Here is a 26,316-nt window from a genome sequence, read left to right on the forward strand (position 1 = left end):
GTGCAGGGAGTAGATATCTGGAGCATATCTGGGTGTTGGGGAATGCGTGCAGCCTCTTCAAGGAATGGCGGTGGGAATGTGAACGGAATGAGCGCCCCAGGCGCACCCGCGCCCGGGAAGCGGGAGACGGAGCCAATGGAGCACGAGTGCTGAGGAAAGAACACAGCCTGGGGGGGGAAGCCATTCCTTGCACCTGAGCCATGCGTGTGTAAAGGGGAGGGAAAGACCGAAATTCACTGTGTGTAGTGTTTGCTGTCATTGACGCCTCTAGCCAGCGGTGTTCCCCAGCGCTCAGCACCGGGTCCTGTCCTGCTCAGCCTGGTCATCAATGACCTGAATGCCGGGACCGAGTGCACCCTCAGCCAGTTTGCTGGTGACACCAAACCGGAGGAAGGGCTGACACAGCAGAGGCTGTGCTGCCATCCCGTGAGACCGGGACAGGCTGCAGCCCTGGGCAGAGCAGAACCTGGTGAGGTTTAACCAGGCCAGGCCGGGGCCTTTACCCGGGAGGAACGACCCCCGGCTCCAGCACAGGTTGGGGGACCTGCTGGAGGCAGCTCTGTGGAGAGAGACCTGGGAGTCCAGGGGACGACAGGGTGACCATGGGCCAGCAATGTGCCCTGTGGCCAAGAGGCCAACGGGACCTGGGGTGTGTGAGGAAGAGTGTGGGCAGCAGGTCAGGGAGGTTGTTCCTCCCGCCCTGCTCTGCCCTGGGACGCCCCATCTGCAGAACTGGGGCCAGTTTGGGCTCCCCAGTCCGAGAAGGACAAGGAACCACTGCAGAGAGTCCAGGGAGGGACACAGAGATGCTGAGGGGTCTGGAGCATCTTTGTGCCGAGGAAAGGCTGAGAGAGCTGGGGCTGCTGAGCTGGAGAAGCTGAGAGGGATCTAATAAATGCAGATAAATATGTCCAGGGCAGGTGCCCGCAATAGAATGAGGGGCAACAGGCACACACTGAAGCACAGGAGGTTCCATCTGAACATGAACAGAAGCTTCTTTGCTGGGAGGTGCCAGAGCCTGGCCCAGGCTGCCCAGACATTCCAACCCGCCTGGACGCCTTCCTGTGTAACCTCATCTGGGTGTTCCTGCTCCGGGGGGTTGCACTGGATGAGCTCTCCAGGTCCTTCCAGCCCTGCCATCCTGTGATTCTGGGATTCTGTGATGCCCATGGTGTGTGCTCACGGTGCGGGGCCCACGGGACTGGGCTGAATGCAGGAGGGCTTGCAGAGGGTTCAGGGCAGTGTACAGCGCCCGGAGCACGTGTGGCAGGGCAGGAGGGTGCCATGTGTGCGAGTGGGAAGGGACTGAGCATACGTGGTCTGGATTAGGCAGGCAGGAAAGGGAATGGATGCAGCCACTGAAAAGAGTCCGTTCCCCCTCTCATGACCTTCTCAGCTTTGCACAGACCGGGCTGGACGGAGCTCTGGCTCATCTCATGGCCATCTGTCATGCCTTCAATACCATTTGCTCCCCATGGTAACACTAAGCCTAAGCTCATCTCACAGAGAGGGCTGGGACAGCTTTGGGTGGCCGCAAGCAGAGCGCATCCCCTGCAGCCTTGGGATGCGGCTCTGCAGCCGTGCCCCTCACCTCTGCGGCACCGGCCAGTCTGGCTGCACTCACCGCGTCTGGGACCAGATCTCCCTGTCCAGGATGGCAGCGGTCGTGATCGTGCCAGTCTGAGGATCGATGTGGAACAACCCTGTCATCGGCAGGGACTGGTTGATGGCGTATGTTACCTGCCCGTTCGCTCCCTGGTCCAGGTCATCTGCCAGGACCTGCAAAGCCACGGGAGACATTCAGCAGTGCAGCTGTGGAGCCGTGCAAAGCGCAGCCCTCCAGGGCCGGGCCTTTCCCAGTGCCAGCCCAGGCCCGCGGCACAGCCCCAGCGCCCCGTCCCGCAGAGGGGCCGGCAGGGCCGGGCCGTCCCGTCTGTGCCTGGCCATACCTGGATGACTGGCGAGTCATAGCTCTGCGACTCCCAGATGAACGCCACGTAGTTCTGCAGCTGGAAGCGTGGCAAGTTGTCATTCACGTCTTGCAGGTTAAGGTTGATGGCCATAAAGCTGAAAGAGGCTGCTGTCTCCGCCTGGACCACAAGGCGCAGCCGGGGACTGGCCTCGAAGTCCAGGCTGCTGGAGTCCTGAACCGAGATGGTACCTGCGAGCGGGGACACAGCGGGGGTGAGGAGGGAGCGAGCGATGCGCCAGCATCCATCCTCGTCATCTGTTGTCTTCCCTTCCCAGTCCATCCCTCTGCTCATCCACCCACCCTCACACAGCCGGAACAAACACACAGAGCTCTTCTGAGCCCCCTCCAAACCGATGGCCTTCTCCTCAGTCCCAGCGAGCCGCCCCGGCTGAGCCACTGTGGAGACGCCTCTGAGGTGTGGCCAGTCTGAAAACGAGCTGCTCCATGCCAAGCCCCATGCTGCTGCAGGAGCTCATCCAGCTCCAAGCCAAAGTCACCTAACTGCAGCTACTGGTGCAGGACAAGTGGGTGTGAGGCACTGCGGGAGCTGCCGGGAGCTCAGCCATCCAACTCCTACCCTCCCGAGCCACTGTGCACCAGGGTTTTCCTGGTGACCAGGTACTGCTGACCCGCCAGGGAGGCGGAGGGCATCCAAAGGATATCCAAATGACTGGCGGCACTCCCGCAGGCATGCACTCAATGTCATGGGAGGAAACGTGCTCCTGGGGCTGAATTCCTGCCCTGGGGAGTCCTGCAGAACCACGGTCTCCTTGCAGCACCCACACGCAGCCGCCGGCGGAGCTGGATGCCGTGTCAGGCACCCGCCGTGTGGCCCTGGACAGACTCGCTCCCGTGGAAGAGCTCTGCTGCTGGCTTTGCGTGGTGACACCACGGGCGTGGAGCCTCCTGCTCTGGGACATTCACCCCCGCCCGGATGCAGCCCCGTGCGATCTGCTCCGTGACCCTGCGTCAGCACAGGGCTTCGACCAGATCACCTGCAGAGGTGCTTCCAGCCCCTACCATTCTGTGGTTCTTTGAGCTCCAGTGCACAACCTGAAGCCAGGCCACACGTCCAGGAACGGAAAACAGACTCTAGGTACAGCGTGGTGGCCTGGCTGGGAGAACAGCGGGGTCCCCAGCCCGGCGGCCCAGGGCCGGGCTGGCTGTGCTCCCTGCCCCTCTGCCACCGCTCGGGTCCTGCGGGCAGGGCTGGCTCGGCCACAGAAAGCACAGGGACAGCAGGCAGCAGCAGTGCTGTTCTGAAGGGTTGGTGGTGCTTTCTGAAGGGTTGGTGGTGCTTTCTGAAGGGTTGGTGGTGCTTTCTGAAGGGTTGGTGGTGCTTTCTGAGGGGCTGTTCCTGGCTGGGACAGAGGCAGCACAGCCTGAGGTGCCATAGTGTGGGGCTGGGGATGCTGCTGTGGCATTCCCTTCCCTGGTCCTGTCCACAGAAGCACTTCAGCGTGTTCTCCAACGTGACGCTCTCACACAGCTCCCGTGGACCTCACCTCCGGTGCTGTCTGCAGAGAAGTGAGCCTGGGGTGGCTGAGGACGGTGACGGACCGGTGCCCTTGCGCTGGCCCATTGTCACGGCGGAGCTGAAGGGACAGGGGCCAGGGCAGCCCTGCGTGGCAGCTGGTACGGGACAGGAGAGCAGCACCGCGCAGCCCCCTCGGCCTCCCTGGCCATGGTGCTCCAGCGCCCCGGGTCCAGCTGCCGCACGCAATCCCCGGCCCCGGGAGAAAGCAGGGCAGTGTCTCATGGACAGAAAAACGCCTTCAGGAGGGACGTGTTTTAAGGGAAAAATCCTGAATTCTGGGCACTTCACCTGAGGGAAATGTTTCCTCATCGAGATGAAGTGAATAGAATAGGAGAATCCCAGAATAGTCCGGGTTGAAGGCCCCCTCCCCAGCCCCCGGCAAGCCCTCCCGGCTCCAGGGGACCTGCAGCCCTCCACAGGCTGCCCTTCGAAGCACAGGGCGCAAACAACGCCCGCGCACCCAGCGCCAGGGGCAGCGCTCCGCAACCCCCTCGGTGCTCTGCAGTCGCCTTGCTGCTCCGCAACCGCCTCGCTGCTCCGCAACTGCCTCGCTGCTCCGCAGCCGCCTCCCTGCTCCACAACCGCCTCCCTGCTCCGCAGCCGCCTCCCTGCTCCGCAACCGCCTCGCTGCTCCGCAACCGCCTCGCTGCTCCGCAACCGCCTCCCTGCTCCGCAACCGCCTCGCTGCTCCGCAACCGCCTCCCTGCTCCGCAACCGCCTCCCTGCTCCGCAACCGCCTCGCTGCTCCGCAGCCGCCCCGCTGCTCCGCAACCGCCTCCCTGCTCCGCAACCCCCTCGGTGCTCTGCAGCCGCCTCGCTGCTCCGCAACCGCCTCTCTGCTCCGCAACCGCCTCGCTGCTCCGCAACCGCCTCCCTGCTCCGCAACCGCCTTGCTGCTCTGCAGTCGCCTCGCTGCTCCGCAACTGCCTCACTGCTCCGCAACCGCCTCCCTGCTCCGCAACCCCCTCGGTGCTCTGCAGTCGCCTCGCTGCTCCGCAGCCGCCTCCCTGCTCCGCAACCGCCTCCCTGCTCCGCAACCGCCTCGCTGCTCTGCAGCCGCCTCGCTGCTCCGCAACCGCCTCCCTGCTCCGCAACCACCTCGCTGCTCCGCAACCGCCTCACTGCTCCGCAACCGCCCCGCTGCTCCGCAACCGCTTCCCTGCTCCGCAACCGCCTGGCTGCTCCGCAGCCGCCTCGCTGCTCCGCAGCCGCCTCCCTGCTCCACAACCGCCTCCCTGCTCCGCAACCGCCTCCCTGCTCCGCAACCGCCTCCCTGCTCCGCAGCCACCTCCCTGCTCCGCAACCGCCTCCCTGCTCCGCAACCGCCTCGCTGCTCCGCAACCGCCTCGCTGCTCCGCAACCGCCTCCCTGCTCCGCAGCCACCTCCCTGCTCCGCAACCGCCTCCCTGCTCCGCAACCGCCTCCCTGCTCCGCAGCCACCTCCCTGCTCCGCAACTGCCCTGCTGCTCCGCAACCGCCTCGCTGCTCCGCAACCGCCTCCCTGCTCTGCAACCGCCCCACTGCTCTGCCGGGGCTGGCGGCCCCACCATGTCCAGCACCGCTGCTCTGTCCAGCACCGCTGTGTCCAGCACCGCCGCTGTGTCCAGCACCCCCACTGTGTCCAGCACCACCGCTGTGTCCAGCACCACTGTGTCCAGCACCACTGTGTCCAGCACCACCGCTGTGTCCAGCACCGCCGCTGTGTCCAGCACCCCCACTGTGTCCAGCACCACCGCTGTGTCCAGCACCACTGTGTCCAGCACCACTGTGTCCAGCACCACCGCTGTGTCCAGCACCGCTGTGTCCAGCACCCCCACTGTGTCCAGCACCACCGCTGTGTCCAGCACCACTGTGTCCAGCACCACTGTGTCCAGCACCACCGCTGTGTCCAGCACCGCTGTGCCCAGCAGCACCGCTGTGTCCAGCACCACCGCTGTGTCCAGCACCACTGCTGTGTCCAGCACCACCGCTGTGTCCAGCACCACCGCTGTGTCCAGCACCGCTGTGTCCAGCACCACCGCTGTGTCCAGCACCACCGCTGTGTCCAGCACCGCTGTGCCCAGCACCGCCGCTGTGTCCAGCACCGCCGCCGTGTCCAGCGCCTGCGGACTGCGCAGGAGCAGCCCGCCGCGGAGGGAGGGCTCCTCAGAACGCCCACTGGCCAGCGAGCAGCTCCCCGTGGGACTGCCAGGGACAGCGTGAACCCCCAGCAGCGCGGCAGTGGCAGCAGCTTCACGCGCACCAGAGAATACAGCGTGGCGTCCAGGTGTCTGGCGCTGAGGCCCCAACGCAGGACGTGTCATTTGGCTGAAGTGGCCACCTGAGGCAGGGGCTACACGCAGGTTACATCTTGGTGACGGTCCCGGCCTCTGCTAACGCCGGAACTGGGCCTGGGAGGCTTTGGGGGAAGGTCCAGTTAGGAGGGACCGAAATTGTGCTGCAAAATTCCCTAACAACCTCTGGACAATGAGAGGTTAGTGTCCGTGTCCAAACACTAACGCTATTTAATTTATGGGTAGGGAGGTGCGGACCGTGTTCCTGTGCTGTGGGGGCTCTGGGCCTGGTGACAGCTGCGGGCACCGGCAGAGCACCGCTGGGCCCCCCCCGCTGCTGCCCAGGCAGCCCCGGTGCCTACCTGAGCCGGGCTGGATGAGGAAAGCGTTCTTCTCGTTGCCGCTGACGATGCTGTACGTGATGCGCCCGGAGGAGCCGCCCGTGTGCACCGCCTGGACGCTTGCCACAGCAGTGCCTGGGAGAGCAAACAGCGTGAAGGGGCGCAGAGGGGCAGGTGCCGTGGGCACACGGCTGCGCCACGGGGCAGCGGCTCTGCCTGAGGACGCCAGGTCTTATGGTAACTTTGGGCTGCGAGCCAGGGCTCGTGGGGCCTGTCCACGGCCCCTCTGTGGTCCCACTGTGATCCCCGGAGACCCCCCAGGAGCCCCTGGGCACCCGTGGCCACCTACAGGGATCAAACACCCTGAGGCAAACCCACGGGGACTATGGCCCCGAACAGCCCGGGCGCCAGGCAGGCCCCGTGGTCCCTTGGGTCTACCGAAGCATAAAGGGGCTTCCCAAGACCCCGCCAGTGCTCCCTGCTTTGGGTTCCCCACAGCTCTGCCAGCCCAGCACCCGGCTCCCCTCCCGTCCCGTCCCGTGTCACCCCAGCGCTCTGCCGGGCGCTCTGCGCAGCTGTACCTGGGGCAGCGTTTTCGGGCAGGGCCACGTCGCTGGCGCTGCGGGGAAAGCGCAGCCCCCGGTAGGGCTCCTCCTGCAGATGGATCACCACCACCCCGGTGGAGGACAGCGCGGGCTGCCCCAGGTCTGTGGCCAGGACGAAGAGCGTCCGCTGGCGCGGGCCGAGCGCGCCCAGCGGCTGCAGCAGCTGGATCTCCCCTGTGTAGGAGTTGATTGCGAAGGCAGAGTTGGGGGTGGCAAGGCGATACAGGATGGAGGCATTGGCACCCGCGTCCCTGTCCTCTGCCCTCATGGTGGCCACAACCTGCTTGAGCGGCGTGTGGCGGGACAAGTTGACAGTGAGCGGGCTGTGCAGGAAGGCGGGGGCATGGTCGTTGACATCTCGCACCGTGACCGTGACGCGCACAGCTGCGTTCTTGGGCTCCCACGGTGCCGAGTCCACGGCCTTGGCCAGGAAGCTGTAACTGGGGTGGCGCTCCCGGTCCAGCGCCTGGGCGCTGCTGATGCGCCCGCTCTGCGGCTCGATCTGGAACATGCCGAGCGACTCGTTGCCCAGGTAGTAGGAGACCTGCCCGTTGGTGCCCTCGTCAGGGTCCTCGGCCACCAGCTGCAGCACCAGGGCACCAACAGGCAAGTCCTCTGGCACCTCCACCACATAGCTGGCCTGAGCAAAACTGGGTGCGTTGTCATTTAGGTCCAACACCCGCACGTTCACTGACATGGTGGCGCTGCGGGGGGGGGTCCCGTGGTCCTGCACCACCACTGTGAGGCTGTAGGAAGCAACTTGCTCCCGGTCAAGGGCGCGTGCGGTGGAGAGGACACCGGAGACTGGGTCGAGGCTGAAATCCTGCGCAGGGTCTCCATCTGGAAGAGAGGGAACAGGAAGACAGCATGACTACAACCGGTGAAAGGACGGAGAGGACAGCATGGAGTCCATCCCAGGGCGGCCTGGCAGGAGGGCAGAGCGAGCTGTTCTTACAGGCCCCGGTTGGACTGAACCTCCTTGGTCCAGCTCTGTGTGTGTGTAAGAACTGGCTGGAACAGCTGCCAGACCAGCGCTGCTGCCACAGGAGCCCCAGACAGTGCATGGGGGGCACAGGGGTCTCAGCAACCTGTAAATTCAACAGGTCAGAGCAGCCAAAAGAGGCAGGGAACTAGTCCACGCTTGGGGAACCAGACAAGAGCCTGGAGAATGAAGAAGTGCAGCATGTCCAGATCTTGGGGTGCTCTTTACTGGAGGCAAGGAAACTAGGTGGCTGAGAGGCAGTAGCAGCTACGTGTGGTTTGGAGCAGGAGAGAATGAAGTGGAACAGGAACTGCCACAGGTGACGCTTCCTGGAGCAACCGAGGGTGCAGAGCCCTTCCTGACCCCCCGGGAAGAGGCTCCAGAGCCGCCCGTGCGCCTCACCTGCCACGCGGTACTCCAAGCGCCCGTTCTCGCCTCCGTCGGGATCGGTGGCCCGCAGGGTGTAGAGCGCCACGCGGCTCTGGTTCTCAGGGACCTCCACGGAGCAGGACTCGCTCTCCAGGTGCGGCGCATGGTCGTTCTCATCCCCCACGGTTATCCGCACGGTTGCCCTGGCGAGGCTGGGGGGCAGGCCGCCGTCCCGCGCATAGACTGCAGGACAGCAAGAGCGCTGCAGCCGCCGCCGACCGGAGCCGCGGTCCAGGCTGCCACACGCCAACGCCCAGACGAGCACAAGGGCAGCCAGGCACGGGACCACGGGCAACCCTGCACGCCCCAACCACCCGAGAGCCCGCGCGCCACACGAGCCCCCCGCGCCACACGAGCCCCCCCACCGCCCATGGCCTGCCCCTGCAGCACCGCCAGCCCCTCTCCTGCTGCGCCCCTCACGCACCAGCACAGCCCTACCCATCAGCACGTGCTGCTCCTGCTCCTCGCGGTCCAGGACACGTGTGGTGACAATAAGCCCCGTCTGTGGGTCGATGGAGAACGGACCCCCAGACAAACCCCCATAGGACACCTGCCCGTTGGCACCTGCAGGGAGGAACACGGTTTGAGGGCAGCCCAGCAGCAGCCCGGGAGACTCACAGCCCTGAACCCCCCTCCTGCCAGGCGTCCCACCCCGGGGTCCACCGGCTGTGGAGGGCGATGAGCTCACTCCCTGGCAAGTAAAGCTGGGGCAGAGCTGTGTGGTGGAGGGAGGGCCCCGCCCCGCCTGTGGAAGGGAAGATGGGCCCAAGAACCTCCAAGGAACAAAGGCCATTGTCTTGGGGAGCAGAAGGAATTAGAGGCCCTATTCTCATTGTCAGCTTTACCCAGGATTCGGCCCGTCTCTCATCTCCAGGCCAGATGATCCTCAGCCATGCTCTCCAAACCAGGTGGGAGGGAGCGGAGCGCACCCAGTCCTGGGTGCTGCGTCTCCAGAAGGGTCCCTGACCAAACTGGGCAGCTCACCCCGACCCTGCATGCTCACCCAGGTCCCGGTCCACGGCCAGCACCTGCAGCACAGGGCTACCAGCTGGCAAGTTCTCCATGATGTGCGCCTCATACTCAGGTTTCTCGAAAGCGGGAGCCTCGTCGTTGACATCCAGCACCAGCACGGACAGCAGCTGCGTGGCGGAGCGGCGCGGGAAGCCGTGATCCGTGGCCACCACGGTCAGGTTGTGCTGCGCCACCTCCTCGCGGTTCAGGGGCCGCACGATGGAGAGCGCGCCTGCAGGCATGGAGAGGGCGAGCTGGCGCTGCGCGGCGCAGGGCGGGCCGGCCCCGGACACAGCGGTCGCGGGGCTGCGGGCGCTGGGCGAGCCAGGGACAGCCCGGTCTCGAGAGAGACAGCAGTACCGCTCCAGCCAGGCGCTGAGCTCGGGGCTCTGCACCTCACGTCTCCCTCCTCTGGTTTCCCAGCCCCTGCCCTCCCGTGCGCCGCACTGCACCCCCAGGCAGCCCCGCGCCCTCCTCAGCCCCCACGTTCCCACCCTGCACCCCCCTCACCGGTGCTGGGGTTAAGGTGGAAGCGGCTGTCACTGTTTCCTGCTCGCAGCGAGTAGCTCACACGTCCGTTCTCCCCCAGATCGTTGTCCTGGGCCACCACGTGCAGTGCCACGAAGCCCGTCGGCTGGTCCTCCATGACGCTGACAGCAGCGGGTGAGAGGAACACAGGCGCGTTGTCGTTCTCGTCCGTCACGAACACGCGGGCCGTGACGGCTGCCGAGCGGCGCTGGCTCACGTTGCGCGCCTGGTCCGTGGCCTCCACCACCAAGAGGAAGGAGGCAGCGGCCTCCCGGTCCAGGCGCTGGCGCAGGCTCAGCAGCCCCGAGCGGCTGTCCAGCTGGAAGGGAGCCCCGGGCGGCTCCTGGTGCAGCAGGGCGTAGCGCACCTGGCTGTTGGGACCCACACCGTCCCTGTCCAGCGCCTGGAAGGTGAAGACGGACGAGCCCGCCTGGGTGTTCTCGGGCACCACGATGGTGATGGGGTCTTCGGGGAAGGTGGGCGCCTGGTCGTTGCAGTCCTGCACGTGGATCTGTACCAGCACCAGCCGGCTGGAGGGATAGCCGTGCTGCGTGTCCTCGGCACTCACCTGAAGCACGTGCCGTGCCCCAGCCTCATAGTCCAACTCCCGGGCAGCATAAATCTCTCCCGTCACGCTGTCGACCACAAAGGTGCCGTCCCCACCACCTCCTACCACCGTGTAGGTCAGCTGTCCCCGCGCAGGGGCGTCTGTGGGTGCCACTGAGCCGATCACGGACCCCGGCTTGACCCCCTCGAGGGGCTGCAGGGTCAGCACGGTGGCGTCGGGCCGGGGCAGCACCCGCGAGGACGGCAGCACCTGCGGGAGAGGAGCAGTGAGGGGCAGGCGCCGGGGTCCCGTGTGGCAGGAGGTCCTGTTGGGCAGCCAGGGGACAGGAGGACACGGGGCCCGCAGAAAGCAGCTGTCAGGAGGCAAGATCTCAGCTCTCGTGGCCTAACAAATGGATAGCAACCCAAAAAACATACTGGGAATGAGCACGGATTTGACAGGGTGAAAGACGAGCCTCACCTGGGGAGCCAGGGCGGGTAAGGACAGACAGAGCTGCTGACTGGGCAGAGGAGGCTCAAGGGATCTTATGAAAGTACATCAATACCTGCAAGAGGACAGAGCCGGGCTCCTCCCAGCGGTGCCCAGTGCCGGGACAGAGGCCGCGGGCACAAGCTGGAACACAGGAGGTTCCCTCTGAACATCAGAAAAAGCTTTTCAGTGTGAGGGTGACTGAGGGCTGGCACACATTCCCCAGAGCGGTGGTGGAGTCTCCATCCTCGGAGACCCTCAAAGCCACCCAGACATGGGCAGCGGGCTCTGGGCGGCCCTGCTTGGGCAGGGTCGTTGGCCGAGACGGCCACCTCAGCCGTCCGTGAGCCTGTGATTGTGTCAGGCACCGCAGAGGCACCGACGCCAGCAGAAACAGCTCTGTACAACGTAAGCAAGAGTGGGCGAGAGGCGAGGTAACGCTCACCCAGACGAGAGGTACCGAGAGGAAGATAACCCAGTACCACTCGAAGATAAGGAAATACTATCACTGCTTTTATTAAAGGTACCGAAGTTAATTTGGGGATGAGGTGTACCTGTGGGTGCAAGAGAGGATGCATGAGAAGCAATAGTGTTATCTGAAGGGAAAATGTATTGAAGAACCCAGTGCAAGTCAAGGAGCTGGGGGAGAGAGAGTACAGCAAATCTGCCGGCCCAGAGAGGGATCAAAGCTGGTGACTGTCAAGTAAATCGCTGCATTATAGCGATGCAAACAAAGCCCTCAGGGACAACCAGCCTGACACCCTGGCCTCAACGCTTTGAAGGCCACAGAGCAACCTCGATGACAAGAACAGTTACAGACATGGCATAAAAAGGAAACGGCATAAACCATATTGAGCAGGGCTAAGGCAGATGTGCTGGCTGACGCAGCGCTTCTGCCCACGAGAGCAGAGGAAACGCGGCGTGTCAGCTGCCTGGGCTTCAGCTGGGCTCTGGTGCACTCGGGGATCACTCATCAAGCTGGGAAGGCACAGTACGAACACCGCAACACTGCGCTCTAGCGCAGCCATCAGCAGCCTCTGCAGAGGTGGCTCTTGGTGCTGACATTTACTTTCAATTGGTGCAAGGGCAAAAGAAAGCCGAGCACGTTGTGAACTTGCTGATGATGTTCGAGGGCACTGCCAGCAGAGAGAAGCAGCAGAACACCGAACAAGGAGAGTCAGCTGGCCTTGGGAACTGCATGAACAGGGACGGGAAGATGTGAACCGGGTACCGTGAAAGTGCCTTGACTGGGGAAACCGCAGGCTCTGCTGTAACAGGAAGCTCGTTACTAACGGCAGAGAAAAGCCTTGGCTGTCCGGGCCAATGCACCAGGCAGTGAGTGCCGAAGTCACACAGAGCAGAGCACCCTGCGGGTCAGGAGCCTTCAGCAGATGCTGGAAGAATGGGTGAGACCCCCTGCAGCGCTGCTCCAGCTCTGGGTCCTCAGCACAGACACACGTGGAGCTGCTGGAGAGGGGCCAGAGCAGCCCCAGGAATGACCCGAGGCTGGAACAGCTCTGCTGGGGACAGGTGAGAGAGTTGGGGTGTTCAGCTGGAGAACAGAAGCTCCAGGAGACCTTAGTGCGGCCTTTCCAGGCTGATGAGAAAGATGGGGACAGACTTTTGAGCAGCGCCTGTTGTGACAGGACAAGGGGTGATGGGTTAAACTAAAGGAGGGAGATTGAGGCTGGATATAAGGAATTGTTGCCCTGAGGGTGGTGAGAGCCTGGCCCAGGTTGGCCAGAGAGGTGGTGGCTGAACCATCCCTGAGACATCCCAGGCCAGGCTGGACGGGGCTCTGAGCACCCTGAGCTGTGACGATGTCCCTGTCATGGCGGGGGGGGCACTGGGGGAGCTTTGAAGGTTTCTTCACACCCAAATGATTCTATGGTCCTAACTAATGCCTCCGTGCAGGGAATCTCTGCAGCAGCGTATCTAGGACAGGGCTGACTGTTCAAGTCTGGAAAAGACAGCAGTGCTTACTATTAATGCTGTTGACCTCTTTACAAATGAGAACATGCCCAGGGGCAGACGGACGCACCCTGTCCCGTCCCAGATTCTGCACAGAGGTTTTAGGGCTGGATCAACAGGGGCAGAGGGTGCCCTGGGACAAAGGTGGTGGAGGGTGAGGAGGAGGGGAGGAAGGCTTCAAGGAGCTGGATGGTGAGCTCCAAGAGGCGAGTGAGCGGTAGACGGTGCAGGGACGAGAGGAGCTGGGGCGCTGCATACCTGAACGCGAATGATGGCCGACGTGCTGCGAGGCACCGCGCCCCGGTCGCTGGCTGTCACGGTGAAGAGGTACTCAGCGCGGTCAGCGCGCCGCAGCACCGCGGCCGTGCGCAGCTCTCCTGTGGCCACGTGCAGCGTGAAACGCTCTGCCCAGGCGCCTGCAGGAACAGGGTGAGCGGCAGAGCGGCAGAGAGGAGGGAGCGCAGGGGCAGGGTGGGACAGAGCGCAGGGCCAGGGGAGATGGAGGAGGGAGCGCAGGGGGGATGGAGGGAGCGCAGGGGCAGGGGGGACGGAGGGAGCGCAGGGGCAGGGTGGGATGGAGGGAGCGCAGGGGCAGGGGGGATGGAGGGAGCGCAGGGGCAGGTGGGACAGAGGGAGCGCAGGGGCAGGTGGGATGGAGGGAGCGCAGGGGCAGGGTGGGATGGAGGAGGGAGCGCAGGGGCAGGGGGGATGGAGGGAGCGCAGGGGCAGGTGGGATGGAGGAGGGAGCGCAGGGGCAGGGGGGACGGAGGGAGCGCAGGGGCAGGTGGGACAGAGGGAGCGCAGGGGCAGGTGGGATGGAGGGAGCGCAGGGGCAGGGTGGGATGGAGGAGGGAGCGCAGGGGCAGGGGGGATGGAGGAGGGAGCGCAGGGGCAGGGTGGGATGGGATGGAGGGAGCGCAGGGGCAGGGGGGATGGAGGAGGAAGCGCAGGGGCAGGGGGGATGGAGGGAGCGCAGGGGCAGGGGGGATGGAGGAGGAAGCGCAGGGGCAGGGGGGATGGAGGAGGAAGCGCAGGGGCAGGGGGGATGGAGGAGGGAGCGCAGGGGCAGGGGGGATGGAGGAGGGAGCGCAGGGGCAGGTGGGATGGAGGGAGCGCAGGGGCAGGTGGGATGGAGGAGGGAGCGCAGGGGCAGGTTGATATGGAGGAGGGAGCGCAGTGTGGCGGGGTTTGGGCGGTGGGCACCCGCGTGCCCACAGGGATGATGCCTTGAGGCAGAGAACAGCGTTGATTAATCAAGTTCTCAGCTCATACCTATCAGTGAGTAGACGACGGTCCCGTTCTCGCCCTCGTCGGGGTCCTTGGCCTGCAGGGAGGCGACGAGCAGTCCCGATGGCTTCTCCTCCAGCACCTGCGGCACAGCGCGGAGCAGCTCAGTGGTACAGGGCACCTTCAGGCTGCCCACACGGCCCTGGGCACAGCGCGGCACCCGCACCCTCCCGACAGCAGACCCCGCCTCGCCCACGGCACAGACCGCCTGGCACGGCCCACGGGCTGTGCCTGGGGCTGGACAACACGGACACGTCACAGCAAAGCTGGCGAAGGGCATTTCTGCCTGGCCAGCCTGCCTCCCATCCTGCCTGTTCAACGACCAGCGCAGCAGCACCGCGGCACGCGGCAGCAGCGACCCGCGGGTGGCGGGAGGACACGGTTTCACCCAGGTTACGTCCAAGGCCTCTGCAGCTACAAAAATCCAGGGCTCCGTGACAGCCCTGGCTCTCTCTGCCCCAACAGATCCCGCAGCTGCAAATGCAAAGGTGCGAGCACTGGCAGGCTTGGGGGCCAGTCACTCCGCAATGCGGGTGATCTGATCTGCTCAGGTCCCACCAGCCACCCCGGCAATGCGGTGATCTGATCTGCTCAGGTCCCACCAGCCACCCCGCAGTGCGGGTGATCTGATCTCAGGTCCCACCAGCCACCCCGCAGTGCGGGTGATCTGATCTCAGGTCCCACCAGCCACCCCGCAGTGCGGGTGATCTGATCTGATCTCAGGTCCCCCCAGCCACCCCGCAGTGCGGGTGATCTGATCTGATCTCAGGTCCCACCAGCCACCCCGCAGTGCGGGTGATCTGATCTGATCTCAGGTCCCCCAGCCACCCCGCAGTGCGGGTGATCTGATCTGCTCAGGTCCCACCAGCCACCCCGCAGTGCGGGTGATCTGATCTGATCTCAGGTCCCCCAGCCACCCCGCAGTGCGGGTGATCTGATCTGATCGCAGGTCCCACCAGCCACCCCGCAGTGCGGGTGATCTGATCTGATCTCAGGTCCCACCAGCCACCCCGCAGTGCGGGTGATCTGATCTGATCGCAGGTCCCCCCAGCCACCCCGCAGTGCGGGTGATCTGATCTGATCGCAGGTCCCCCAGCCACCCCGCAGTGCGGGTGATCTGATCTGATCGCAGGTCCCCCAGCCACGCCGCAGTGCGGGTGATCTGATCTCAGGTCCCCCAGCCACCCCGCAGTGCGGGTGATCTGATCTCAGGTCCCACCAGCCACCCCGCAGTGCGGGTGATCTGATCTGATCTCAGGTCCCCCCAGCCACCCCGCAGTGCGGGTGATCTGATCTGATCTCAGGTCCCCCCAGCCACCCCGCAGTGCGGGTGATCTGATCTGATCTCAGGTCCCACCAGCCACCCCGCAGTGCGGGTGATCTGATCTCAGGTCCCCCAGCCACCCCGCAGTGCGGGTGATCTGATCTGATCTCAGGTCCCCCAGCCACGCCGCAGTGCGGGTGATCTGATCTCAGGTCCCCCAGCCACCCCGCAGTGCGGGTGATCTGATCTCAGGTCCCACCAGCCACCCCGCAGTGCGGGTGATCTGATCTGATCTCAGGTCCCCCCAGCCACCCCGCAGTGCGGGTGATCTGATCTGATCTCAGGTCCCCCAGCCACCCCGCAGTGCGGGTGATCTGATCTGCTCAGGTCCCACCAGCCACCCCGCAGTGCGGGTGATCTGATCTGATCTCAGGTCCCCCAGCCACCCCGCAGTGCGGGTGATCTGATCTCAGGTCCCCCAGCCACCCCGCAGTGCGGGTGATCTGATCTGATCTCAGGTCCCCCAGCCACCCCGCAGTGCGGGTGATCTGATCTCAGGTCCCCCCAGCCACCCCGCAGTGCGGGTGATCTGATCTGATCTCAGGTCCCCCCAGCCACCCCGCAGTGCGGGTGATCTGATCTGATCGCAGGTCCCCCCAGCCACCCCGCAGTGCGGGTGATCTGATCTCAGGTCCCCCAGCCACCCCGCAGTGCGGGTGATCTGATCTGATCTCAGGTCCCACCAGCCACCCCGCAGTGCGGGTGATCTGATCTGATCTCAGGTCCCACCAGCCACCCCGCAGTGCGGGTGATCTGATCTGATCGCAGGTCCCCCAGCCACCCCGCAGTGCGGGTGATCTGATCTGATCGCAGGTCCCCCAGCCACCCCGCAGTGCGGGTGATCTGATCTGCTCAGGTCCCCCAGCCACCCCGCAGTGCGGGTGATCTGATCTGATCTCAGGTCCCCCAGCCACCCCGCAGTGCGGGTGATCTGATCTGATCTCAGGTCCCCCAGCCACCCCGCAGTGCGGGTGATCTGATCTGATCTCAGGTCCCCCAGCCACCCCGCAGTGCGGGTGATCTGATCTCAGGTCCCACCAGCCACCCCGCAGTGCGGGTGATCTGATCTGATCGCAGGTCCCCCCAGCCACCCCGCAGTGCGGGTGATCTGATCTCAGGTCCCCCAGCCACCCCGCAGTGCGGGTGATCTGATCTGATCTCAGGTCCCACCAGCCACCCCGCAGTGCGGGTGATCTGATCTGATCTCAGGTCCCACCAGCCACCCCGCAGTGCGGGTGATCTGATCTGATCTCAGGTCCCACCAGCCACCCCGCAGTGCGGGTGATCTGATCTGATCTCAGGTCCCCCAGCCACCCCGCAGTGCGGGTGATCTGATCTGATCTCAGGTCCCCCAGCCACCCCGCAGTGCGGGTGATCTGACCTGCTCAGGTCCCCCCGCCAGCCCAGGAGGTCTGCGATCTCTGGAAGTGCAGCTGGCAGTTCCTGGGCTCGGACACTTGGACTCTCATGGCCCTTCCCTTCTGCCGTTCGTTTCTGGTCAGCACTGCTGACCACCCGTCCGTTGGCACTTGAGACCACATCTACCCAGCGCACCGCAGCACCGTCAGACCTCAGTTACACGCGTGCTCAGCCTACCCCGCGTTCGGAGGCGTTTCCAGCTCCCCGACAGAGCCCGCGTGCACCAGCGCTGCCAGCAGCGCCTCTCGGGGCAGGGACAGAGCACAGCCCGGCCCACCCTGCCCGGCGGTTTTCGGGAGCCCCTCAGGGCCCGCAGCCCGGGGCAGACCCGCCTGTCCCTGTCCCTGTCCCGCCTGTCCCTGTCCCGCCTGTCCCTGTCCCTGTCCCGCCTGTCCCGCCTGTCCCTGTCCCGCCTGTCCCTGTCCCGCCTGTCCCTGTCCCTGTCCCTGTCCCTGTCCCTGTCCCTGTCCCACCTGTCCCGCCTGTCCCACCTGTCCCTGTCCCGCCTGTCCCTGTCCCGCCTGTCCCTGTCCCGCCTGTCCCTGTCCCTGTCCCGCCTGTCCCACCTGTCCCTGTCCCGCCTGTCCCTGTCCCGCCTGTCCCTGTCCCGCCTGTCCCTGTCCCGCCTGTCCCACCTGTCCCTGTCCCACCTGTCCCTGTCCCGCCTGTCCCTGTCCTGCCTGTCCCTGTCCCGCCTGTCCCTGTCCCTGTCCCGCCTGTCCCACCTGTCCCTGTCCCGCCTGTCCCTGTCCCGCCTGTCCCTGTCCCGCCTGTCCCACCTGTCCCTGTCCCACCTGTCCCTGTCCCGCCTGTCCCTGTCCTGCCTGTCCCTGTCCTGCCTGTCCCGCCTGTCCCTGTCCCGCCTGTCCCTGTCCTGCCTGTCCCTGTCCTGCCTGTCCCGCCTGTCCCTGTCCTGCCTGTCCCTGTCCCGCCTGTCCCTGTCCCGCCTGTCCCTGTCCCTGTCCCGCCTGTCCCTGTCCCTGTCCTGCCTGTCCCGCCTGTCCCTGTCCCGCCTGTCCCTGTCCTGCCTGTCCCTGTCCCGCCTGTCCCGCCTGTCCCTGTCCCGCCTGTCCCTGTCCTGCCTGTCCCTGTCCCGCCTGTCCCTGTCCCGCCTGTCCCTGTCCTGCCTGTCCCTGTCCCGCCTGTCCCGCCTGTCCCTGTCCCGCCTGTCCCTGTCCCGCCTGTCCCTGTCCCGCCTGCCCCGCGGCAGCGTCCGCGCCGCACGCACTCTGCAGCCTCTTCCACCCCGGAGGACACCGGATTCCCTTCCTGAGGTCTCAGACCCCACGTTCACGTCCCACCAGCACACCCGCAGCGCCCCTCATCCTCGCAGCTGTGCCGGGTGATCTCTGCGCGGCGCCACTTCAGTGCATTTACGAAAAAGACGAACGGAATCGGAGCGAGCGCGAGGGAAAGGGCCGCGAGCGCTGACGCTGCTGCACGAGCCGCTGGCACCGCGCCGGTGGCGCCGGGGAGGCCAGAGGAGCGGGGCTCGTTCGGCCAGCCGCGATGGGGCTGCGCTCTGTAAACACTGCGCGGAGGGAAATGCCAAGGACAGAGAAGAGCTAGTTAAGCAAAAACACAATATTGGCACAAGAACAAATAAGCATAAAGTGGTCAGAAATTAGTTTAGGCTGGAAATGAAGAGACGGTTTCAAACTACCAGATCAAGGAATCTGGAACAGCATTTCGCAGCAGTGATGGAGGCAGAAGACCTAAATATAGCTTGTCTGTTTATGAAAAGGAGTGTCTGCGTGGACACCTCCGAGTGGGGCCGCGCTCAGGAGGCCGCTTCGACCCCCACCCCGTAACAGGCTAACCATCCTCATCCCTAATCACCCCCATCCCTAACCACCCTCATCCCTAATCACCCTCATCACCCTCCTCCCTAACCACCCTCATCCCTAACCAACCTCATCCCCAACCACCCTCATCCCCAACCACCCTCATCCCTAATCACCCTCAACCCTAACCACCCTCATCCCTAACCACCCTCATCCCTAATCACCCCCATCCCTAACCAACCTCATCCCCAACCACCCTCATCCCCAACCACCCTCATCCCTAATCACCCTCAACCCTAACCACCCTCATCCCTAACCACCCTCATCCCTAATCACCCCCATCCCTAACCAACCTCATCCCCAACCACCCTCATCCCCAACCACCCTCATCCCTAATCACCCCCATCCCTAACCAACCTCATCCCCAACCACCCTCATCCCCAACCACCCTCATCCCTCACCCCCAACCACCCTCATCCCCCTCATCCAGGACACGAGGGGCTCCTGCCTCGCGTGCGTGGCCACGCTGCCCTTCCCCAGGGAACAAACCCATCTGAGGGCAGCGGTGACTCAGCAGGGGAGTCAGATGAGCAGCATCCACGCAGGCTCCACGTACAGATGCCATTTCGGACACACAAACAGAGGGACAAACAGCAATAGAGGCGGCCTTGCCCCTGCAAAGCCTCAGTAAAGGGCCACCAAGCGGGCTCGTTCCAGGTCAGACATCCCCCCCAGGAGGGCTGCTGCAAACCGCCCGGCGGCCACAGCCGCCTCAGGCACCAGCAGCAGCCGGCACAGCCCCGGCAGCAGCCGGCACAGCCCTGGCAGCAGCCGGCACAGCCCCGGCAGCAGCTGGCACAGCCCTGGCAGCAGCTGGCACAGCTCTGGCAGCAGCCGGCACAGCTCTGGCAGCAGCCGGCACAGCCCTGGCAGCAGCCGGCACAGCCCCGGCAGCAGCTGGCACAGCTCTGGCACAGCCGGCACAGCCCTGGCAGCAGCCGGCACAGCCCTGGCAGCAGCCGGCACAGCCCCGGCAGCAGCTGGCACAGCCCCGGCAGCAGCTGGCACAGCTCTGGCAGCAGCCGGCACAGCTCTGGCAGCAGCCGGCACAGCCCTGGCAGCAGCCGGCACAGCTCTGGCAGCAGCTGGCACAGCTCTGGCACAGCCGGCACAGCCCTGGCAGCAGCCGGCACAGCCCTGGCAGCAGCCGGCACAGCCCCGGCAGCAGCTGGCACAGCTCTGGCACAGCCGGCACAGCCCTGGCAGCAGCCGGCACAGCTCTGGCAGCAGCGGGCACAGCCCTGGCAGCAGCCGGCACAGCTCTGGCAGCAGCCGGCACAGCTCTGGCAGCAGCCGGCACAGCCCCGGCAGCAGCCAGCACAGCTCTGGCAGCAGCCGGCACAGCCCTGGCACAGCCGGCAGAGCTCTGGCAGCAGCCGGCACAGCTCTGGCAGCAGCCGGCACAGCCCTGGCAGCAGCCGGCACAGCCCTGGCACAGCCGGCACAGCTCTGGCAGCAGCTGGCACAGCCCTGGCAGCAGCCGGCACAGCTCTGGCAGCAGTCGGCACAGCCCTGGCACAGCCGGCACAGCTCTGGCAGCAGCTGGCACAGCTCTGGCAGCAGCCGGCACAGCTCTGGCAGCAGCTGGCACAGCCCTGGCAGCAGCCGGCACAGCTCTGGCAGCAGCCGGCACAGCTCTGGCAGCAGCTGGCACAGCCCTGGCAGCAGCAGGAACAGCTCTGGCAGCAGCCAGCACAGCTCTGGCAGCCGCGGGCACAGCTCTGGCAGCAGCCGGCACAGCCCCGGCAGCAGCCGGCACAGCTCTGGCACAGCCGGCACAGCCCTGGCAGCAGCCGGCACAGCCCTGGCAGCAGCTGGCACAGCCGGCACAGCCCTGGCACAGCCGGCACAGGCCTGGCACAGCCGGCACAGCTCTGGCAGCAGCCGGCGGCGGATCCCGAGGAGAGGCAAGAGGAGCGCGGACCAGCCCCTGCGCACCCCGCAGCCGGGGAAGTCACTTCCCGACACACAGCGCGGTTTTGCTCAGCAGCCTCTGACGGATCTTTTTCTTTCCATGAATTCATCTAATTTTGAACCCATGCAACTCTTGGCAATGATTTCACAATTTAATTATGTTCTGCATGAAAAAGCACCGCCCTTGTTTATTTTAAACCTGCTGCCTGGTCCTTTCTTAGGAAGCCGCCTAGGTCTGGCACTGTTAAGAACGAGTAGCTCGCAAAGCTCCCGTCTCGCCGGCCTCCCCCGTGCCGCCCCTGCACACCTCGGTTACGCTCCCGCGGTGCCTCCCATGCCAAGGAATGGTCGGGTGCTTCCTTCTTCACGGAAACCGTTCTCTACAGGAGATCACGTCAACGTCCTTCTCTGGCCCTGCTCTGGCGCTGTTGCTCGTTCAGCGAGTCGAGGCAGGGAGCGCCTGCGGAATCTGAGGTGCAGGGCAACGATCTTTTCTTTCATTCTCTGCTCCCTTTCCACTAAAACTCAGCACTGGATTTGCCTTCAGCCCGCGGCTGAGCCCGGGTGGCATCTTCTCAACACGTCCATGGCAATGCCCCATCTTCTCCCCGAGCTTAAGCAGCCAGGCCAGACCCACCAGCGTGTGAAGTTCACATTGCTTTTTGCCACGTGCATCGCCTTCCCGCTAGAAACAGCGCATCTTGTCTCCCATCTTCTTTCCTGACTGAACACTACAACAAGATCCTTCTACAGCTTTTCGCAGGGACCCCTCACCTTTATCACTATAAACAGACCAGTCACATCAACCAGCTGTCACCTCTCTGGGGGACACATGAAATGCCAGCTCCAAGGAGAGCAGCTCCAGGCACCCCGCAGCGACAGCCCCTCTCTGAGAACAAACGCTCCTCCCTGTCCCAGGGACCGTTCCCTGCAGGACCCGCTGCTCGAGCAGCCCCACGCGCAAACACGCCGGTCCTGGTGTCACCATCCTCTTGAGCAGCCCCGCGCACACCTGGTCCTGGTGTCACCATCCTCTCCAGCAGCCCCCCGCGCACACCCGGTCCTGGTGTCACCATCCTCTCGAGCAGCCCCGCGCACACCTGGTCCTGGTGTCACCATCCTCTCCAGCAGCCCCACGCACACGCCCGGTCCTGGTATCACCATCCTCTCCAGCAGCCCCGCGCACACCTGGTCCTGGTGTCACCATCCTCTCCAGCAGCCCCGCGCACACCCGGTCCTGGTGTCACCATCCTCTCGAGCAGCCCCGCGCACACCTGGTCCTGGTGTCACCATCCTCTCGAGCAGCCCCACGCACGCCCGGTCCTGGTGTCACCATCCTCTCCAGCAGCCCCGCGCACACCTGGTCCTGGTGTCACCATCCTCTCCAGCAGCCCCGCGCACACCCGGTCCTGGTGTCACCATCCTCTCCAGCAGCCCCGCGCACACACCTGGTCCTGGTGTCACCATCCTCTCCAGCAGCCCCGCGCACACCCGGTCCTGGTGTCACCATCCTCTCGAGCAGCCCCGCGCACACCTGGTCCTGGTGTCACCATCCTCTCGAGCAGCCCCACGCACGCCCGGTCCTGGTGTCACCATCCTCTCCAGCAGCCCCGCGCACACCTGGTCCTGGTGTCACCATCCTCTCCAGCAGCCCCGCGCACACCCGGTCCTGGTGTCACCATCCTCTCCAGCAGCCCCGCGCACACACCTGGTCCTGGTGTCACCATCCTCTCCAGCAGCCCCGCGCACACCTGGTCCTGGTGTCACCATCCTCTCCAGCAGCCCCGCGCACACCCGGTCCTGGTGTCACCATCCTCTCCAGCAGCCCCGCGCACACGCCCGGTCCTGGTGTCACCATCCTCTCGAGCAGCCCCGTGCACACCCGGTCCTGGTGTCACCATCCTCTCCAGCAGCCCCACGCACACGCCCGGTCCTGGTGTCACCATCCTCTCCAGCAGCCCCGCGCACACCTGGTCCTGGTGTCACCATCCTCTCGAGCAGCCCCGCGCACACCTGGTCCTGGTGTCACCATCCTCTCCAGCAGCCCCGCGCACACCTGGTCCTGGTGTCACCATCCTCTCCAGCAGCCCCGCGCACACCTGGTCCTGGTGTCACCATCCTCTCCAGCAGCCCCGCGCACACCTGGTCCTGGTGTCACCATCCTCTCCAGCAGCCCCGCGCACACCTGGTCCTGGTGTCACCATCCTCTCCAGCAGCCCCGCGCACACCTGGTCCTGGTGTCACCATCCTCTTGAGCAGCCCCGCGCACACCTGGTCCTGGTGTCACCATCCTCTCCAGCAGCCCCGCGCACACACCCGGTCCTGGTGTCACCATCCTCTCCAGCAGCCCCGCGCACACACCCGGTCCTGGTGTCACCATCCTCTCCAGCAGCACCGCGCACACGCCCGGTCCTGGTGTCACCATCCTCTCCAGCAGCACCGCGCACACCCGGTCCTGGTGTCACCATCCTCTCCAGCAGCCCCGCGCACACCCGGTCCTGGTGTCACCATCCTCTCGAGCAGCCCCGCGCACACCTGGTCCTGGTGTCACCATCCTCTCGAGCAGCCCCGCGCACACACCCGGTCCTGGTGTCACCATCCTCTCCAGCAGCCCCGCGCACACCTGGTCCTGGTGTCACCATCCTCTCGAGCAGCCCCGCGCACACCTGGTCCTGGTGTCACCATCCTCTCCAGCAGCCCCGCGCACACACCCGGTCCTGGTGTCACCATCCTCTCCAGCAGCCCCGCGCACACGCCCGGTCCTGGTGTCACCATCCTCTCCAGCAGCCCCGCGCACACCTGGTCCTGGTGTCACCATCCTCTCCAGCAGCCCCGCGCACACCTGGTCCTGGTGTCACCATCCTCTCCAGCAGCCCCGCGCACACCTGGTCCTGGTGTCACCATCCTCTCCAGCAGCCCCGCGCACACCTGGTCCTGGTGTCACCATCCTCTCGAGCAGCCCCGCGCACACCTGGTCCTGGTGTCACCATCCTCTCCAGCAGCCCCGCGCACACGCCCGGTCCTGGTGTCACCATCCTCTCCAGCAGCACCGCGCACACCTGGTCCTGGTGTCACCATCCTCTCCAGCAGCCCCGCGCACACCCGGTCCTGGTGTCGCCATCCTCTCCAGCAGCCCCGCGCACACCCGGTCCTGGTGTCACCATCCTCTCCAGCAGCCCCGCGCACACCTGGTCCTGGTGTCACCATCCTCTCCAGCAGCCCCGCGCACACCCGGTCCTGGTGTCACCATCCTCTCCAGCAGCCCCGCGCACACGCCCGGTCCTGGTGTCACCAGCCTGCCCAGCCCGTCCTGCCGCCCGCAGCCGGAGACACCCATGAGCTGGTGCAGAAAGCTGCTGGTACAGAACCTCCTCTGCTTTGCCCAATGAACGCTGATATGAACTCTTCACTGAGCAAGTCCGCAATAAATCACTGAGCTTTGCATTGATCATTCCGTTCCTACTTTTCCCTCCAAGCCTTTCTTCTACACCTCACTCATGATTAACAGTGGCTTCTTCCCGCGCTTCGTCCTTCTCTGCCAGTGTTTCGAGCAGGAGAGCTTCAAACCTAAGTGCTCAAGTATTGGTTTAGTTCAAAACTCCCATAGCGTTCACCTGCCCCAGTACTCCAGGTCTGTCCCAGCCTTGCTCTGTCCCCTGAGGGCCACGTACGCTGTGTGGTACGTTTGTACGGGACGAGCCCTCCTGAGCTCTACCGGGAGACTCCCGGCACCCGCGCCCCCAGCTCCGGGGTCGCGGGCAGCGGCCGCTGCGCAGGCGCGGGCAGGCGTCCCTGTGCGGAGACGGGACGCAGCACGCACAGTGCCAGCAATGCCGTTTGCAGAGCCCGTTCAGCCGCAGCAATGCCACTGCTGGTCCCTGCCCGCAGGGTGACTGCAGCCAGAGCCTTGTTCCGAGGGACGACAAGACTGACTTTGCCTTCCTCTGCCTCCGCCAGCCCAGAGGGGCCTTCATCCAGGCCAGCACCTGCCGGGCAGTTTCGCGAGCAGAAAGCACCAGCTGGACATGCAGGAAGGGGGCTGGCCAAGGGACGGCTGTGACCTGCGATGGGAAGGTTGTAAGTAATGAACAGGGAAGGCCCAACTGGAGCAGCGGCATCCCCAGAGTCCTGTGCTGGTGGCCACCCAGATGTGGCAGCGACCCGCCGGTACAGCCCTGCCCGCTCCGACCCGCCCTGCGGCGTGCGGCCGCGCACGACCTGCGGCAGACACGGGGGCCACCGCCGCCATGGTTTAGACCTGGCACGGTGCAGGTGGCTTCGGGCACGCTGCCTGAAGCAAAGCAACACGCGGAGCCAGCACATCCTTCCGGCTGCAGGCCCTGCCCGCTCCGCAGAGGAGGCGAGGTCAGGGGCTGCCCGTCCTGCTCGCTGCTGCCAGCGCTGCTCGGCCAGCTCCAGCGAGCCCCGCCACCTGTGCCACTCCCAGGGGACACGGCGGAGCGAGCCCCTGCCACGTGTGTCACTCCCAGGGGACACGGCGGAGCGAGCCCCCACACGTGTGCCACTCCCAGGGGACACGGCGGAGCGAGCCCCCACACCTGTGCCACTCCCAGGGGACACGGCAGAGCGAGCCCCCGCACCTGTGCCACTCCCAGGGGACACGGCGGAGCGAGCCCCCGCACCTGTGCCACTCCCAGGGGACACGGCGGAGCGAGCCCCCACACGTGTGCCACTCCCAGGGGACACGGCGGAGCGAGCCCCCGCACCTGTGCCACTCCCAGGGGACACGGCGGAGCGAGCCCCCGCCACCTGTGCCACTCCCAGGGGACACGGCGGAGCGAGCCCCCGCCATGCGTGCCACTCCCAGGGGACACGGCGGAGCGAGCCCCTGCCACCTGTGCCACTCCCAGGGGACACGGCGGAGCGAGCCCCCGCACATGTGCCACTCCCAGGGGACACGGCGGAGCGAGCCCCCGCACCTGTGCCACTCCCAGGGGACACGGCGGAGCGAGCCCCCACACGTGTGCCACTCCCAGGGGACATGGCGGAGCGAGCCCCCGCCACCTGTGCCACTCCCAGGGGACACGGCGGAGCGAGCCCCCACACGTGTGCCACTCCCAGGGGACACGGCGGAGCGAGCCCCCGCACCTGTGCCACTCCCAGGGGACACGGCGGAGCGAGCCCCCACACCTGTGCCACTCCCAGGGGACACGGCGGAGCGAGCCCCCGCCATGCGTGCCACTCCCAGGGGACACGGCGGAGCGAGCCCCCGCACCTGTGCCACTCCCAGGGGACACGGCGGAGCGAGGCCCGCCACCTGTGCCACTCCCAGGGGACACGGTGGAGCGAGCCCCCGCACCTGTGCCACTCCCAGGGGACACGGCGGAGCGAGCCCCCGCCATGCGTGCCACTCCCAGGGGACACGGCGGAGCGAGCCCCCGCACCTGTGCCACTCCCAGGGGACACGGCGGAGCGAGCCCCCGCACCTGTGCCACTCCCAGGGGACACGGCGGAGCGAGGCCCGCCACCTGTGCCACTCCCAGGGGACACGGCGGAGCGAGCCCCCGCCACCTGTGCCACTCCCAGGGGACACGGCGGAGCGAGCCCCCGCCATGCGTGCCACTCCCAGGGGACACGGCGGAGCGAGCCCCCGCACCTGTGCCACTCCCAGGGGACACGGTGGAGCGAGCCCCCACACGTGTGCCACTCCCAGGGGACACGGTGGAGCGAGCCCCCGCACCTGTGCCACTCCCAGGGGACACGGCGGAGCGAGCCCCCGCCACCTGTGCCACTCCCAGGGGACACGGCGGAGCGAGCCCCCGCCATGCGTGCCACTCCCAGGGGACACGGCGGAGCGAGCCCCCGCACCTGTGCCACTCCCA

At 65.7% G+C, this 26,316-nt stretch overlaps 1 protein-coding gene across 1 annotated transcript in view; it reads right to left on the reverse strand.

The window, feature by feature from the left end:
- DCHS1 (dachsous cadherin-related 1) overlaps nt 1-26,316 on the reverse strand; it is a 76,937-nt gene that overhangs the window by 8,646 nt on the left and 41,975 nt on the right. Inside the window, exons 8-17 of the mRNA XM_082048478.1 lie at nt 13,958-14,054; nt 12,944-13,101; nt 9,661-10,495; nt 9,143-9,382; nt 8,578-8,703; nt 8,113-8,322; nt 6,705-7,568; nt 6,145-6,258; nt 1,950-2,161; nt 1,625-1,779 (exon numbers count right to left, since the gene is read on the reverse strand). Of these exons, the coding sequence (XP_081904604.1) occupies nt 1,625-1,779; nt 1,950-2,161; nt 6,145-6,258; nt 6,705-7,568; nt 8,113-8,322; nt 8,578-8,703; nt 9,143-9,382; nt 9,661-10,495; nt 12,944-13,101; nt 13,958-14,054 (3,011 nt within the window). The remainder of the gene's footprint in view (nt 1-1,624; nt 1,780-1,949; nt 2,162-6,144; nt 6,259-6,704; nt 7,569-8,112; nt 8,323-8,577; nt 8,704-9,142; nt 9,383-9,660; nt 10,496-12,943; nt 13,102-13,957; nt 14,055-26,316) is intronic.

Source organism: Streptopelia decaocto, assembly GCF_964273445.1.
Source record: "Streptopelia decaocto genome assembly, chromosome: 1".
Classification (NCBI taxonomy): domain Eukaryota; kingdom Metazoa; phylum Chordata; class Aves; order Columbiformes; family Columbidae; genus Streptopelia; species Streptopelia decaocto.